Source organism: Motacilla alba, chromosome Z (assembly GCF_015832195.1).
Source record: "Motacilla alba alba isolate MOTALB_02 chromosome Z, Motacilla_alba_V1.0_pri, whole genome shotgun sequence".
In the NCBI taxonomy this organism is placed as follows: domain Eukaryota; kingdom Metazoa; phylum Chordata; class Aves; order Passeriformes; family Motacillidae; genus Motacilla; species Motacilla alba.
Genome location: NC_052046.1, coordinates 70,245,167 through 70,262,906, shown reverse-complemented (window position 1 = coordinate 70,262,906; position 17,740 = coordinate 70,245,167). Strand labels below are relative to the sequence as shown.

At 42.8% G+C, this 17,740-nt stretch overlaps 1 protein-coding gene across 1 annotated transcript; it reads left to right on the top strand.

Annotated features, from left to right (window-relative positions):
- The first annotated feature begins 2,787 nt into the window (after positions 1-2,787).
- LOC119696078 (ketosamine-3-kinase-like) lies at positions 2,788-8,875 on the top strand. The gene is given in 7 exon segments (XM_038125596.1): positions 2,788-2,835; positions 3,131-3,316; positions 5,124-5,275; positions 6,662-6,753; positions 7,222-7,304; positions 7,708-7,830; positions 8,537-8,875. Coding segments are annotated over 7 exon segments (1,023 nt in total).
- Positions 8,876-17,740: the final 8,865 nt, after the last annotated feature.

Genomic DNA, 17,740 nt, shown 5'->3' with positions numbered 1-17,740 from the left:
CTATTCCAGGGCCTCACCACCCTCACAGGGAAGATTTTCTTCCCACTATCCAATTTAACCTTGCCCTCTTCCAGCCTGAAGACATAACCCCTTGTCCAATCACTCCAGACTTTGTCTGAAGTCTCCCTCTAGTTCTCTTGGAGTCCCTCTAGGCTGAAAGGGGCTCAAAGGTCTCCCTGAAGCCTTCCCTTCTCCAGGCTGAGCCCCTCCAGCTCTCACCACCTGTCTCCATAGCAGAGGAGCTCCATCCTTGGCATCAGACTAACTAAATTAAATCTCAAGGCAGAAATCAAGTACCTGATTGTGATGAACCATCAGGCTTCCAGATAAATTATGTTTAACATGTCTCAGCAGTTGCAGAAGCTACAGAAAGATAATAAAAGCAAGTAAATTGAGGTAAACTAAAAGCAAACATAACAGAATGCTGACATCTTCAAATCAAGGACACATGGCCAAACAGGTAAGACAAGGCCATGTTATGTCTGCCCAATTATCCCATTAAAAAAACCCCAAACAAAATTAAATGTAGCAGCAATTTTATTTAAGTAGCTTAATATATAAAATTGAATACACTCAAAATATTGACAATATAATTTGGTTAAAAAAAGGGATAATTTGGTTCTTATAATAGCGCATAAGCAAACAAAACAAAACAAAAAACCACGCGAGCTACACAGGGGGTACGGAGTGCAGGGCTTTTGGACCCCTGCCATCTCACATACAAGCTTGCCAAGCTAAAATCCCCCATTTATGCTGTATGTCATCATCATCTCATTTTCAATTCGTCACACTTGTATCTCCACCATCATCATCACCTTCATCACGCATGCTACACCATCCTTTTAGGTGGTTGCATCACTCTTTGGGGGTCGTCTTGAAGCAGGTCTTCTCTTCTTCCTCAGTGTCCATTATTTCACCTTTTGGATTACACATGTGCACCAAGCTGGTATAGTATAAGCCAAAGCTAACATAATATAAGCCAATATTATGTTCTAACACTAAAGCAATAAATCTCATATAATTAACATTTTCCTGGTGTCCAACCAAGTTTTCTTCTCTTCCAGATAAATTTAGAAATAGTTATCTCTTGCTTCTTCCTGTTCTGAACATCTGCAGAAGAAGGGGGGACCCCTCCTCCTCCTTCCTTTTTTTGGCATTTACCTTTTGACTGTTTTATTATTTCTGTGATAAATAGGTGTGATTCATGCTGACAAAATTGAAACAGTGATCAATATTGATACAGTAATTAATAGCTGGAGATAATAAAATGGTTAAAAAAGTGTAATGCCAGGGGAGGGATCCGTTCCCCCCTCTTTCTCTTACAGATGTTCAGGACAGGAAGGAGTAAGAGATAAGTATTACTCAATTTATCTGGAAAAGAGAGGGAAAACTTGGGTGGAAATCAGGAACATATGAATTTGATGAGCTATATTGCTTTAATGTTGGAACATGGTATTGCCTTATATAATGTTAGTTTTGGCTGATATTATACCAGCTTGGTATGCATGTGTAATCCAAAGGTGAAATAAAGGACACCTGAGGAAGAGGAGAAGCCTTCCTCAGACAACCCCCAAAGAGTGGTGCGACCACCTAAAAGGAATGGTGGCCCGTGCGTGATGAAGATGATGATGAGGGTGGGGATACGAATGTGACAAATCAAAAATGGGAGGAGATGGTGATGGCACACAGCCTAAAAAAGGGAATTGTCACTTAATCACCTTGTACGTGAGGTAGCCGGGGTCCCGAAGCCCTTGCACTCCGTACCCCACGGTAATCTTTTGCTTATGCGCTATTATAAGAACCAGATTCTACCTCATTTTAACCAAATTATACTGCTAATATTTTGAGTGTATTCAATTTTATATATTCTAAACTACTTCATTAAATTTGCTGCTAGATTTAATTCTGTTTGGTTTTTTATTGTGATTGGAGAACTGGGCAAACCTAACATTTCCAAATATTAATTACTGTAACAATATTGATTACCGTTTCAATGTTGTCAGCACAAATCACACCTCTTTATCACAGCCAGATTATGAGGAACAAAATAAGGGCAACTCATCAAACTGGGTAAAGTGTAACTGTGGCAGGGGAAATTGTGATCACCAACTCATGTGCACCAACCCATGAAACCCACCAACTTAACAGATGGGTGAAGGGCTGGAGCACAAGTTTCATGGAGACCAGCTGAGGGAGATGGGGGGCTTAGCCTGGAGAAAAGGAGGCTCAGGGGGACTTTCTGGCTCTCCACAACTCCTGACAGGAGGGTGCAGCCAGGTGGAGGTCAGGCTCTGCTCCCAGGGAACAAGGGACAAGATGAGAGGATACAGTCTTAGGCTGCACCAGCAGAGGTTTAGGTTGGACATTATGAGGTATTTCTTTCCAGAAAGGGTGATTAAACACTGGAAGGGGCTGCCCAGGGAGGTGCTGGAGTCAGTGTCCCTGGAAGTTTTAAGGAACATGGCACATCAGTGCCATGGTCTGGTTGACAAAGTGGTGTCTGGTCACAGGCTGGACTTGATGATCTCAGAGCTCTTTCGCAATTAGTCAGAGGAGACATCTTATTGCTGTATTCAACTTTGTGTGGGAAGTGAAGGGACACAGACTGAATTCTGCCCAGTGACAGGAGCCAACGGGACCTGAAAATATATCAGGGGAGGTTTAGGTTGGATATTTGGAAAAGCTTCTTCCCCCAGAAGGTGTTTGTGCACTGCGAGAGGGAAGTGGTCACAGCACCAACCCGACAGACCTCAAGGTGCACATTTGGACAATGCTCTCAGGCACACGATGCAATTGCTGCAGTGTCCTGGGCAGGAGCCGGACTCGACGAACCATGTGGGTCCCTTCCAACTCAGAACGTTCTGCTATTCTGTAATTGATTCTGTCATGAGCCCAAGAACAAAACTGAGCACGCGAACTGAAGCTGGCACATGAGGAGCGAGAGAGCCCTTGGACAGCAGCGTCCGGGGTCATCAGCCCGGCTCCTTGAGCTGCCTCAGCCGCTTCTGCCACCCTTTCGCTGGCCTAAGCCGCCCTTTGACCCCCCTCCGACTCCCTTTGCCGCCCTCAAACGCCCTTTCTCCACCCCGGCTGCCCCTTCCCGCCCCTTCTCGCCCTGCCTTTCCCCGAGCCTTTCCTTCCTGTCCCGCCCGTGGCTCGCCTCACGGCGGCCACCACGGAGGCCGCGCTGAAGCGAGCTCGGGGCACCGCGGGGCTGCGGCCGACCGGGCCCTCGGGCGGCGGCTGCATCAGCCTGGGCCGGAGCTGCGGCACGGACCGCGGCCGGGGGTTCGTGAAGAGCAGCTGCGAGGGGGAGGTGTGGCAGGGTGGGGATCGGGGGTGCCGGGGCTGGGCGGGCGCCGCGGTGGGGATCCCTGGGTTGCGCCGGTCCGGGTGTGGCAGCGGGGCCGGGGCAGTGACTGTCCCCTGTGCTGGGCACTGATGAGGCCGCACCTCGAAAGCTGGGGGCAATTTTGGGCTTCTCGTGACGGTGTTATGAGTGCGATTGCCAATTTAATTTTATCAATAATTTGCCAGAGCCAAATTATGATATAAAAACAATGTACAAAATTTATTTTGCGCAAATTGACAAAATTTCGGTAAGCCACGGATCGGACAGAGTCTAGCCCGGGAATAGACTCTGGGTGACGCCCTGAGCAACTCTAAGCACTGGCAGCTTTAGAGTGCGGCGAGCACACCAGCTTTCTCCATGTAGGTCTTTTTATCCCATTTTTCTTGCCGCGGGCTAGGAAGTCTATTGTCCTTTTCATAACCAAACAAGTTCCAAAGGTTTCTCCGGTCCAGTAGAATGGTATCTGATGGAAGGTGGTCCTGTCCTCGATGTCTTCGGGAATAATTTATCGACTTTTGGTCTTGCGCTAGACAGGATTAATCTTAACAGTACACAATCACATCCTGAGAGAGATATCCTTATCATCCGATATTCAGTTCTTACTGGAAATCTCTTTTGCAAACCGAAGTTTCCCAGAACTGTTTTAAAATTCTAAGTAGTGTGTTCCCCCCTTCAGTCAGGGGATCCAGGTGTGCTGCTGATGACATCATTCCCTGTGGGGCTGCAATTGTGAAACTGACTGTCTCTGTTGGGTTTTTACATGTAAATAGAGTCTATCGGTGTGGTAGGCGTTGGTGCTTTGCTGCACTGACTTTTCTAGTGTATTTCCCTGAGAACATGTCCAAACGTAACTCTCCTTCTACCTTATTCTATACTATTCTGAATCTATTTTTCTACTCTAATAAATATGAATTTTGACACTCATTCATAACAACGGGAAAAGCATTGAGGGGCTGGAGGATGTCAAGAGAAGGGAACGGAGCTGGGGAAGGGGCTGGAGCACCAGGAACGGCTGCGGGAGCTGGGGAAGGGGCTCAGCCTGGAGGAGAGAAGGCTCAGGAGAGACCTTGTGGCTCTACACAACCCCCTGATGGGAGGGTGCAGGTCAGGCTCTGCTCCCAGGGAGCAGGTGAGAAGAAGCAACCTCAAGTTGTGTCAGGGGAGGTTTAGATTGGATGTTGGAGAAAATTTCTTCACACGCAGGGTTGTCAGGCACTGACAGAGTGCCCAGGGCAGTGCTGGGTTAGTGGTTACCCTCAGGGATCTTAGAGGGCTTTTTCAACCTTAACAATTGCATGGTTCTGTGATTCTGTGGCTGCAAATAGAGCTGGTTTTGAAGCTGACTCTGTTTCTTGGTCTGGACAGTCATGGTGTCTGTGAATGTCAGCACCATTCTTCTAGCCTGCCAGCTGATGGTCTGTATTGTCCATGCTTCCTAGACATTTGCTAGACATTTGCTGTATTGATAGAATATTGCACACATTTTGTGTGTATGAAGTTTGCACTCCTTCAACTGTAAACAGAGTTTCTAAGTTAGAGAGAATGCTAGAATCTAAGTTGATTTTAGCTTTGTTTTACAAACTGAAATTTCTGCAACTGTAAAACAATCATCAAGCCTGATGGTACCATTCTGTCTGTATCTTGTGCATCAATAAACATTTGCTCCAAACTTATATTTATTTCATATTTTATTTTATTTTATTTTATTTTATTTTATTTTACCTGTGACTGATGCTTGTAGAAACTAATGCTTTTCTTTAATATCTGGCAGGCCAGAAGAATGTTTCTGGGAGAACTGGCAAGTTTGGAAGCCATCCTGAAAACGCAGACCGTAAGAGTGCCTAAACCTATCAAGGTTGTAGAACTGCCTGGGGAAAATACTGTGCTGGTGATGGAACATTTGGAAATGAAGAGCTTACACAGGTAAAACAGTTATTTTTGCCTCCTTTGACCAGAAATTTTGGCTATTATGACAAATAAATTACTTGCTTTCATAGGAGGAACTGTTTAAATTTTTTATAAAGCATGTCAAGGGACATATGAGAAGTTATACAGCAGAGAATTACATAAAATACTTTATAATGCCTCACCTAGCAAACTGATAATACATCAAGAAGTGACTCTGGGTTTTGATTACTTTTGGCTTGTTTGTTTAGGTAATTAGCAGTTTTTACAATAAGGTTCCTTTCTACAGTAGGGAAAAGGACCAACCTGATCACCTGTTTTGTGTACTTGCCTTTAATATAAGAACTGGTGCTGTAATGTTTGCCACAAGTATGCAGAGGCACTTTCCCAAATGAATTAATCTTGATTTCAATATTTTTGCAACTCTTAACCTTCATTTTGATAGTTGAAAACTTTTGACCCTTCTCTGTGACTAGTCCTTAATATGATGAATCCCATCTGATTCCACTGGAGAAGTGATCATGACCAATTTCTTTTCTCATTTTCAGAACTTCTGTAGCCAGTTTTAAGTCCTGTCCCTCATCCTGCTCATTGCCAGGGTTTGATTCATGAAGAGCTCTCAGTGAGTCCCAGGAGAAAGGACAGAGATCTCGCTGGTTTGGATTTCAAATGGTACCTTTGGGGTGCATATCTGGGGGATAGCTGCTTTCTGTATTACCAGGAACAAAATGAAGAATTAAATTTGCTTTAAATGACAGTGCCTTAAGAACAGAGGAAGTTCAGAATGGTCAAGAAAAGGAAAAGGAACAGCATTTTGTTAACATGGGGGGCAACGGCTGTAAGGGTTGTTTGCAATTACTACAAGACTTTGCTGAACTTTGTAGAGGATCAGCTTTTATTAAAAATAGATAATAAACTAGGCCTACCCGACACCCACTGTTCGGGCCTTTCAGAGAAGAGCAGCCAGAGACAGTGATAGAAGGAAGAGGATCAGCCTTGTTTGGTTCTATTTTCCAAAGACGGTTTGCCAGAGGAAATTAAAAAAAGAAGGCATAACATGTTCCACATTATGTGCATGCTTTCTTTCACATGCCTTACTGAAAATGCTTAGGGAAGTGATATCACACAGGAATTAGAATTGATAGTTTATCGTTGTTGGTGAGTGTATGATTTCACTTTCAATAGTGGTGTCAGAAACAACCAGGTAAGTACATTTTGTCTGTATTAATATGCAGTCTTGATAGGAAGACAAAGTGTTTATAATACTGGAATATTTTGGGAAGCTGTTTTGTTAGAGGTGAAGAACTGCTACTTGCTTGATAGATGTTTTCAAGTAACTCCTGGAATATCAAGATCTGGATTTGTTCGTGTGTCAGAGTTGCTAACATTATTTTTGTTTCTTAGACATTCAGCACTGCTTGGAACTCAGCTGGCTGATCTTCACCTTCATAACCAGCAACTTAGAGAGAAGATGAAGAAGGAAGGGAGGACAGTTGGTACAGTACACAGCTGTTTGCAAATTCAACCTAATGAATAATAATTTACAAAATAATTAAAATAGCTTTTGCCACTTCAGGACAGGTTCATCTTCTTCCACTGAAGATAGTATGAGAATAGGTTGGGATGAAACACACAGGCGGGGGTGTTCTTCTTTTTGCTTTTGTTTGCCCTGTTTGGATCTCTGTGATCAATTCAATTTGGGAGCCTGAACCACAATCTCTTCAAGGACATGGTATCAGAAGAAATACAGTACCTCAAAATACAAAAATGAGGAGTAAAACACTGAGCTTTACATTTAAACACCAGCAGCAGCAACCATTGTAACAGAAAGAACATTAAAGTGCAACTTTTTTTATTCTCAGTGGAAGCAGCATTGTACCCTTGCATAGTTTTTAAGGTTCGTTTGCATTTTGGATGCTCAGTATTTTGTCATTGATGTTGAATTTTTGTCTTTGGTTTGAAAGGTACAGGACAAGTGCAAATGGAAGTCCAGTTTGTGGATCAGTTTGGCTTTCGTACAGTTACGTGCTGTGGTTATCTTCCACAGGTAGGTTGTATTTCATCAGACTGATAGAATTTTAAGTTTGCCTCATTTTTCCTATGGTGACAAAATTATCATAATGTAAATAAATGCATTTTTGTGGAGCCATGAATAAGAAGAAGCATGGTTTATCCTGCTAAGAAAAGTAGTGCTTTGGACAGCAGTTATAGCTGCATTGGACACTGATGGCTCTTCAATTTTTTGGGTTTTAATCACTGAGAGACTGAGAGAAAATTAATTATTCCTCTAATTTAACATTTTAGGATAACATTCAATTAAATGGTAGCACTTACTGTCCTGGATGGTACCAGCACAAAGGCTGCGTGATCCTCAAAAAGTTGATTTGAAAAAGAAGCAAACCTGCCTTTTGTGTGGTGTAGAACTGACATCTGCAGTCCTGGTCCTTCAGGTGAACAAGTGGCGCAGTGACTGAGTGAGTTTCTTTGCCAGACAAAGGATCCAGCCCCAGAAGGACCTGAAGGAAAGGAGCTCAGGAGACAGGGAAGCAAGGGAACTTTGGGCACAGCTTCAGGTACAAGCAATTCTCTCAGTTCTCATTACAGTGACAGCTGGGTATCAGTTATCTAGATTGCATTTTCTTAAAACAAACCTCCTGTTTGTTGGTGTGCACCAGGTTCTGTCGGTAGGAGACTCCAGTTTTTAGGGATCAAAATGCCCTTTATTCTAAGATGTAATGGCTTTTGCCACATCACCCTATGCTAACATTCCAGACTGAATTCCAAAGTGCCAGAACTTTGCCTTACTATTTGGGAAATCTTACAGATGGACATCATATTTCTCACTCCCTGGAACACTTCCATGATGAGAAAGGTACATAAGCAGTACTGTTCTGCACATTGCTGATTTTCTGTTTGCATCTGGTTAAGTGACTGCAGTTTTGGCTCTTTGGATAGTTCCTCAAGGTTGCTGAGAGATGCCTGAGCCTTCCAATGCCGAAATGGTGGTAGTTGTATAAAATCTGGTCGACATTACATCAAGTGCAGTTTTAAATTCATTACTGTCCTCCTATAAGAGATTGACTGTTCTGCTGCTAGCTTTTATGAAAAACAGGAATCCTCTGGATTTGCTCAGCATCTCTGTTAACTTGGTCCTGTGCTGTTTGAAGTTACAGGTTTATTTAACTGACTTTTAAAAAGTTTAAAGTATGCAGATAAACCTCTACATTTTAAGGTGAATGATTGTAGTAATTTACACGTCTTGCTTTTCCCCGCCTGCAGCTGAAGATACCCAGTTTTTTCTGGGGTGTAGAAATCATTCCTTCTCTCCTGCATGGGGATCTCTGGGGAGGAAATGTAACTGAGGATGATTCTGGTCCAATTATCTTTGATCCAGCTTCTTTCTACGGCCATTCAGAGTATGATCTTGCAATAGCTGGGATGTTTGGTGGCTTCAGCACTTCTTTTTATTCTGCTTACCACAGTAAAATCCCCAGAGCCGCAGGGTTTGAGAAATGCCTGAAGCTTTATCAGCTGTTCCACGACATGAACCACTGGAACCTTTTTGGTTCAGGGTACAGAGGGTCTTCTATAAACATTATGAGAAACCTTGTGAAGTAAGTTGCTGCTTAAGCCAAGTACATCTTGTGCTGTTTGGAAAACCCCAGGCTTGCTAGTGCAGCTGAAGGTGTAGTGATGTTAAAAAACCCCTGTGAGATCCTTGACCTTCTTGCTTAGCTGAAGACCTGAGAATTAGTGAGTCCTACTGAGTATACCAAGTAGGTACTTTTTAGGATTGTTGGGAATGGTTTTATCATGGAAATACCTGCAGAAGGAGCTTCTTCATTTGCATAGTGAATAAATTAATCTCAGCATCCAGAAAGCACTTCAGATTATGCAAAGTCATACAATTAAATACTGAGGAGATGCCTAAAAAAGTTGCTCTTTGTGTTTTGCTGTGTCTTCCCCTGTCTTTCTCGTGCAGTTGTGAGCATGAGAGCAAGTTTAACAACATGGTTTGAAAGCCAACAGGAAAATAATGTAACAGGAACTGTGAGAAGGGAGTTGGACTTGCCATTTATTATCACAGAATCACAGAATGGGTGAGGCTGGAAGGGATCACTGGATGTCATCAAGTCCAGCCTTCCTGCTTTAAGCAGAGTAAAGCACATTACTCAAGGTTGTGTCCAGAGGCTTTTAAAGACCTTCAGTGTGTTGCTAATGTGATTCTTTTGGATGGAGACTATTCTCTTATAAAGTGGAGTGAAATTTTGGTGCCTCCTAGCATGCTTGTAGGTTGTTCTGTACTTTCTGGTCAGAAGAGAACTAGTTATTTTCTTTTTTTTTTAGATTATGTTTATTTGAATAGCGTGCATTCTTAAAGAACTCTCCAGGTAAGACACTTTGCATGTACACATCTTGTGGAGGTGTATTCTCTCACCACTGCAAACAGAAGATGCTTTTTGACTGTTGTCACTGCCCACACAACAATGCCATCTGGTCGTGGTGCAGTCTTCACATACATTTTCTGTAGCTTTAGAGTACAGGTGCCATAAGCTAACATTTTATTTCAGTCCTTGTGGAGAAATATTAAAAGACAAGTCTGAGCAAAGAGAAGTCCGTGATGGCAGTAGTTCAATGGAAACAAGAAGTCTGCAGCCGCAAGAGCAGGGACACTGAGGGAGCCTGGTGTGCTGCCCTGAGAGAAGCAGGAAACAAAGGATGGAGTGGCATGGAGGCGTTGTGGCCATGCTCTGTTTAAACCAATGCAGCCAATGGGAGCTAAGCCAAGGAAGGGCCCAACCAGTCACCAAAAGCTGAATTTTGTTTTATTGGCTTGAAAATACACAAAACTTTTCATACCTGCATATGCTAATGAAGTAAAACCTCTACATGCTTTACATGTGTGAACTAAAATCACTCAGTCTCCATGTAACCGTAAAAATACATCAGCTGGAACTTTGTCTTTTCCCCACCCCCAAAGAAAACTATAAATACAGCATAGGAGGGGAGGGGGTCAGAGGAGACTTGCCCTGTGTATCCTGGGAAGGCTGATGGGCTGTACCCTGCTGTTTCTCCACAGGGGTGCCTGCCCCTTTTATTCCAAGAGGATTCTACTGCTTGTGCTTTCTCATATCAGTGCATTTATAAGGATAGTTTATGACCCTTACTCTGTCACAATGATCAGTAAACCACACTGTTAATGCCTCTGAAATTGGGAATGTGCCCATTCTTGATTGTGCGCCTTCTGTGCATCTGTGTTCATGAGAGTTCTAAGGCAGGCATAGAGTGCTGCACTGTTCACTGTAAAATATTATCTGTGAAGGTCTCCCAGGGACTCAGACAGACTAAGGAGGGGAAGATGTAGACACCTCTGGGCCCAGGACATCTTTGGATAACCTGGAAAGCAAGGGGGCCTTCCTTTCCTACATTTTTACATCACAATCCCTGCTGAGTGCATGTGCTGTAGCTCTTGTGGTAAGAGACATGAAACCAAAGAAGAGAAATATGTCATTCAGAGGACAGCACCTCACCAGTGTCAGAAGCCCATGATGATAGTTCCACAGACTATGGCTTTTGCCTCCACAATGGTAGAGGCAAAATTTCACCCAATGGTGAAATTGTTCTCTTCTTGGTGTAGGCCAGTAGCGGTGCTTCTGTGCAAGCATACCAGGTAGGTGAGAGAGATGCATGATATCTAACATGCACTTTGTTAGAATTCCCCAACAAGTTGAGGGGAATTACTTTTATTAACAAAATTGGCTTTGCAGTGGACATTGGCGTATTACTGAGGGTTTTTTTGGGTGCTGGATTGCAGTTACACAAAGTGGGAGCAAGTTTGGAGAAGGCTGTCACTTCCTACAGTTTTTGCTCCTTAATTCTGCTGTTTGTCTCACTGGCTGTTTGACTCTTCCTGCACAAAGTCTGCTTGGTAAAATAGGTTTTAATTTTACCTTGTTGCTTAAATACAAGTTTTCCAGTTGATTATGGTTGTCTCTGTTTCTTAAATTAAAGCCTTACATCTTTGTTTATTCTTGGGTAGCTGCTTGCTTTGACCTGCTAAAAGTTGCTACTATGTGAGAGAGTTATGATCATCAGAGGTGTTTATGGGAATATGCATGGTCATGGATTGGTCTGGAGCAGTGTGTCACTGAAGAAAATGTACATGTTGTTCATTACAGTGCAATTTGAGGACCTACTCTGCCTTCAGTTTTTCATGTATTTTACCAGTGTGTGAATGCTGATGACAAAATGTTCTGTCTGTGCCTTTTTTCCTTGTTCCATTCACCCAAACTTAGTCCAGTCGGTTGAGAAAATGCTGTGGAGCTTTAGCCAGCAGTCAGTCTGGTTAGATCCCTTAACTAATCCATCTTCCTCCATAATAAACTTAGAAGTTACTTAACATGGTCGTTCTCTTTACAAATCTTCCACAAGGATGTTGATTTTTCTAAAATACCAAATACTTTTTATTTTTAGCAGGGCAAAATAAATATGAAAGTGGATTTTCTGACAGTCTTAGATGCGAAATAAACTCACTGATACAAACAGTAAGTCTTCAGAGGTGACCTTTTCCTAATAGAAGTGAATCAAAGTATTTTTGTCAATGAAGAAAAATAGTGTTATTTCTAAGTTACACAAAGGTAAACAATTGTATTTACAGTGTTAATGTAAGGGACATTATGTTCATTTTTCAAAGCTGTTTTGTGCTGTCATTAAAATTGGAAGGGGTATAAAGAGGCAGACAAATGGGATGTAACAGCAGGCTCTCCTTTTCCGTGGATCCCTTGTCTTTGAGCACTTCTAGACGGCAGCTGAATCTGGAGATGGAGAAGGGAATGAAATCTCCTGAAGGCAGAGTGCTGGTGGTTCCTCAAAAAGATACTGCAATTCTACAAGTTAATTTGGGTTTTTTTAATGCATTTTGTGTAGTTCGGCAATGCTCTTAGAATTCTTTCTCCTGAGATCATTTTGTTGCCTTAAGTGTTCTAGGCATGCCTTTGTAAGTATTCATCTTTTTCTCTCACATTTTGAAGATTGTGTCCTGCTTCTTATCTATTCCTCTCTTTTGGCTCCCTCTGTCAGTTCTTAGTCTGATGAGCACATTTCCTTATATCCATGTTCGCCTTCTGTATGTCCTGGTTCTCTGCCATAATTTTACTGACTTTCTGTTTTAGTTTGGACAAGGGAAAAAGGTAAAAACCCCAAACAAACAAACAAACCACTTGGTTTTTCTGGAATATACAGTGTTTTTTGCAGTTTATGTTGTAAGCAGTTATAATGTCCTCTAAATAATAGTTCCAAGTCTTTTCTCAAGATGTATCACACCACATGCATAATTTAAACTAAATTTTGAAATTAATTCCTTAGGGAATTATACGGTGGTTTCAGATCTGATTATGCATAATTTGAGTAACATTAGCTTCTGCCTTGGAAGAAGCAAGGCAGAAGCTTCCTTCCCTTCCTCTGTCAGGGAAAGGGAAACGTGGAAATCAGAACTCAATGGGAAGAATCTTAGGAAAATTCGGGTTGGGATAGACCTCAGAACGTCACTTATTTCATATCTTCTCCATAGAGCAGGATGAGTGACAGGGGCAGGCCAGGTCACTCAGGTCTTTGCCTGGTCTTATAACCCTCCAAGAATGGAGTTGCCACAACCACTCTGGGCTTCACTGTCATTTTTGTGCAGACACCTCTCTGCAAGAACCTGCCTTCATGTTGAATTGCTTACTGTTCCTGCATGCCCAGCACTTTAGTGTCATTCCTCTTTTCATTGCCAAGGACTGCTGCCACCTGCAAAAACTGCCTGCAGATACAAATACTGCACTCGAGTACTGGTTTTCCATGTACTTTTCATCTTCAGTGCTGTTCCAAAATAGATCTGGTGATTTAAAGTGCTGTGAGGCTGTTTTAACAGAAGTAAAAGCGGGTGGGAAGTGGTATAGAATTATATACAGCTCTGAATTAGCTTGTCATTAGGCATTGAATGTGACAAAAGAACAACTATATACTGAATTCCTAATAGTTCTCACCTGTCAACTTTTTTTTAGCATCCCCGCCTGCCCCTGCCTGAGATCCATCACAAACCCTTTATTTTGTCTTGCAGTTTCCCTCTGTGCAGTCATGCTTTCTAGCACTGTTGCAGCTTCTATCTACGTACAACTCACAGATCAACCATCCTTTTCCCCTTCTGTTGGAATTAAACTCTCCAGCCAACTTTTCTCAACCAGGATCAGTTTGACACAGAAATATTAAATTTATTTTAATATAAGATTTTATGTTTCCTTGCAGATTAGTAGTGAGTACCTCAGTCCCAATTTGTCTGTTCAGCATAACTCCCTCCTCAACTTTTTATTTTAACTGATTGTTGCAGAGTTTTTGACCCCATGTGACACTGCTGTATTGCTTTTTTTTCTAAAATTTTTATACCAAGCTATAGCAAAATCCTGCATTTATTACTAAAAATAAAATAGTGAAGCAAAAAGCATGTCCCATACATGCAGGAGCTTTTCCTTTCCTCCATGGGAGACCTTAGTTAATCCAGCTGAAATAAATAGAAATTGTTCCATGAGATATCAATAAAACTGGATTTGCTACAAGTGTCCATGTTAGCTTTCTTTTACTTCTGTTAGAGGCAACTCCCACCCCTTTCTCGCCCAATACATTCTATACATCTTCCTATATTTTTCTTTTTTTAAATTCTGGAAGTGTAAAGTGTGAGAAGAGACAGAATGAAAGACATCACAGAGTTGCATTTTTAAATTACCAACAAAATCTTAGGAGAAAGTACCGAAAAAATACTGCTTGTTATTATTGTGTTGTATTTTAGAAATAGGCTTGTATCACAAGTCACTATGGCTCTGGGTCAGTGTCGGAATCCAGAACATCCCTCTGGGTGTCCTGGATGGCCAGAGCCGCTGGCAGGGGGCTCTGAGACTCTGGCATGCAGCCAAAGACACTCTTGGGGTTTCAATCTTAGCCCATGGAGCAAATTACTAACTCTATATGAAGAATTACAAGCCACACACACACAAGTTTAGATAGCATAGTAGAAGTAGTCACGAAGTAAAGGGTAGGATTTTTGAGTGCTGTACAGGGGGGTTTCAAGCCTTGTACGCAGGGGTCCAAGTTTTGTATATGTGGGTCAGGAGATCTAAGATGGAGGGACTTGGGTGTGCCCTGTCCTCTTTCTTTCTCCTTCCTAGCCTCCATGTCTTTGGTGATGTTGGCACTCACAGATTGGTCTAGAGTAGAAAGTCACCATTCAATATAGATAGTAGGTATTGGAGAAAAAACATAAACATGTAGTACGTAATATATGATATAAAAGATGGCACCAGCCCCCTGAGAGGGCAGAGAGTGCCTTTGTCTGAGCTGCTGAACGGGCCACAGCAGTTCAGGGAGAAGAATCTTGTAGATAACCAACAATAAACAACCTTGAGAACAGACAACAGAAGACTACTGAGTCTTTCTTCGAAGGCACGGGTTGGAGGAGGGACTTTTCCATCTTTCGGGGTCACCCCAATCCGGGGGTGAAACCCCACAGGTCAGTTACACGTTTGATTTAGACAATGAGCAGAGTAACTTCAGCTGGAGGTCTGGCAAGGCAGCCAGAAGGGTATTGCAACAGTGTAACACTATTGAGGAATATAATTATACCTTTGGGGTGAAATGCCAGTAATATTAAAAGAAAACAAAATTACAGACAATTACAGTAGAGGAAAACTACTCCTTTATAAGTTACTGTTTCAGAAAATGAAACAGAAGAAAGGTATTTCTGTTTAACTAGTGTGAAAAATCTGTCATTTAAAAAACACTTGTAATGCTGTATATCGTAAGACAATAACATTATAAAAGTTTTCACTAGCTAAGATATGTTAATATAAATTAAGTGAAATGATTCTCAGGCAGAAGGAACAACAGAAAGAACAACAAAATCCATTTAGTGCCACACTCACACTGTGTTTTTTAAAGGAGATAAAAAGATAGCTTTACTCTGCTTATGATGCATTGTACTCAACTCTAACATGGAGAGGGAACATCTTTTCACACACATGCCTAAGTTTGCCTGTCATATGTGCTCACAGCAGTCAAATAATGAAAGGAATTATCCACTTTGTGAAGCCAAAATTAAATTTTAAATTGCACCATCTGAGAACTAACTTCATACTAACTTCAACTAATCATGATCTCCCACAAAAAAAAAAAAAAAAAAAAAAAAAAAAGTTTATCAAGAAAGAAAACAGCTACAGTTTCTGATATGATGATACAATTTCAATACTAGAAAGTATCTGTCTCTTCTATTGTAACCTTTTGTTGTTTTCATGTTTCCTTGGTTTAGCTGGGAGGCCTCCCTTAAACTTTCAATTTACTGTGGATATCGCATCCTACAAATATTCAGAAGCCAGGAAACTTTATGGGCTTCAGGTTGCTAAGTTAGGTACATGATATCTCTGGTATGATATCTAAAAAGTCACTTTAAAATATGATCCATCAGTTTAACTAAAATGAGGTCAAAAGGGCTATTCTTTTATATTCTTTCTGTCATTTATGTTACAAGGCACGAAGGGTGAAACAAACTCAAAAGTCTGTCTATGCCTAGCAAAATGTATGAGGTTTTATATTTCAGATGCAAAGAGGAGGCACAGCTCAAAAGTCTTGAAGCAGATGAAAGGCAAAATTCTAGCTCACTCAAAAAAGGTCACTTACTGTCAGTCCTCTGAAGAAAGTTTCGGATTCAGAGTAACAGAGTCAGAGCTTGGGGGATGATGCACTCTGGAAATACACACCTGCACCAAAGGCAGAGTGAGGATAACAGGAGCAGGTTCCTCTGTATCTCACCCAATATGGCAGGATTACTCGGGAGGGAGTGCAGCACAGAGAGGAAAATGCAGGCTACAGGGCTCCATGTTGTGACAGCAGAGAGATGGATGTTTTCAGAAAAGGAATTGCTTCTCTGAAGCCAGAGATTTATGGCCATAGAAAAAGACACCTGAAAGATTCCTTCATAAGATATTAGTGGATAATTTAAGGCAGTGGTTAAATAACAAAAAAATCTTACCTGTACAGGGACATCTAAAAAAGGTCAGCAACTGGCTTTTGAAACCAGTGTTGAGAAGGAGGTATTTCCTTAAAAATAGCATGGTTTTCTTTTTATCTTCAGTAGAACATGAAAAATCATAACTGTACTAGGAATGTATTTAATATTGATCTAACAAATATCTATTACAATTAAATCATATAGTAATAAATAAAGCTATTTTAGAGTTCTGCTAGCGCTTTTCTTTCCTCTGTATGAAAAGACAAATATCTGTGATCTATGCCTATCTATCATTTACAAACTTCTCACCCTCCCTTCCTTGCATTTAGAACCTCCAGAAAATAGAGACCGCTAGAACACTGCCTCTTTGAGAGGAATTACGGAGCAAACAAGCCTGAGGATGCAGCTTCTGAGAAAGGAAGAAAATAGAGGATTCACTGCCAATGTTATGTCCTGTCAAACATCCCTCCTTAGCCATACAAAGGAGCGGGGGAAAGGGAAGATGTACCGGGGGCACGCACGAAGACTCCCGGCGCGGGAGGGGGCGGGCGGCAGCGGGGAAGGGGCTCTGGGTGGGGAGATGCCCGGGGGACCGAAAAGGAGGCGGGGGAGGAGTTTCAGGCTCGTCCCTTCCCGTGGAGCGCGTCCTGCCGTCCTCGCCTGCAGAGCAGGTCGGCGGCGCTCCCGGCCCGGCGCTCCCGGAGCGCGGCGGCGGCGAAGGTGCCGCTCGCTCCTCCCAGAGCGCGGAGCGCCAGCGGATGAGGCTGCTGCGGCCCCGCCAGGCAGCCCAGAGCCACCGCCGCCTCCCCATCCCGCGGCCATCCCGGCGGGAAGGGGCGGCGGGCGGGCAGCCGGGGAGGGGCACGGCTCGGCTTCTGGCGGGGAAAGGCTTCGGCCGCGGAAACTCCTCCTGCTGCCCTCCCCCGTCCGCCCGGCCGCCGCAGGGGACACGGGGTACCAGCGACGGCCCGACCGTACTCTGCCCGGCAGCGTGGGCTCTGAGCTTCGATAGCCACGCGGCTGTGTCAGCGCTCCTCGTGCAGACAGCCGCTGCTGCACCCTGGTCGTGGGCAGAGTGAAGGGAACTGGGAGCCACAGGCGACAATATCCAGTGCCAGCGAGTGCCAGTGAAAATGAGAAGTTGGAATTTTCCCATTTAACACCCAAACCGCCAGTTCCATCACTTCCTGCTACTTCTTGTAAAACAGCAGCAGTGTCTGCTTATGGTGACTAGGAAGATAAATGTTCTGGTGTTTGTGAAGGGCCCCTGGCGATAAGAATGAGCACTGTGTCCGTAGGGACTGTATTCTAGGGGTTTTTAATGTTTTGGGGTTTCTTGCCTACTGAGTACTGTCCAGGTCATGTGAAGACACTGAATATTAAAAGAAAACCAAAACAACAAACCATCAACCGAACAACTCCAAAACTAATCAGAATGGATACACAAA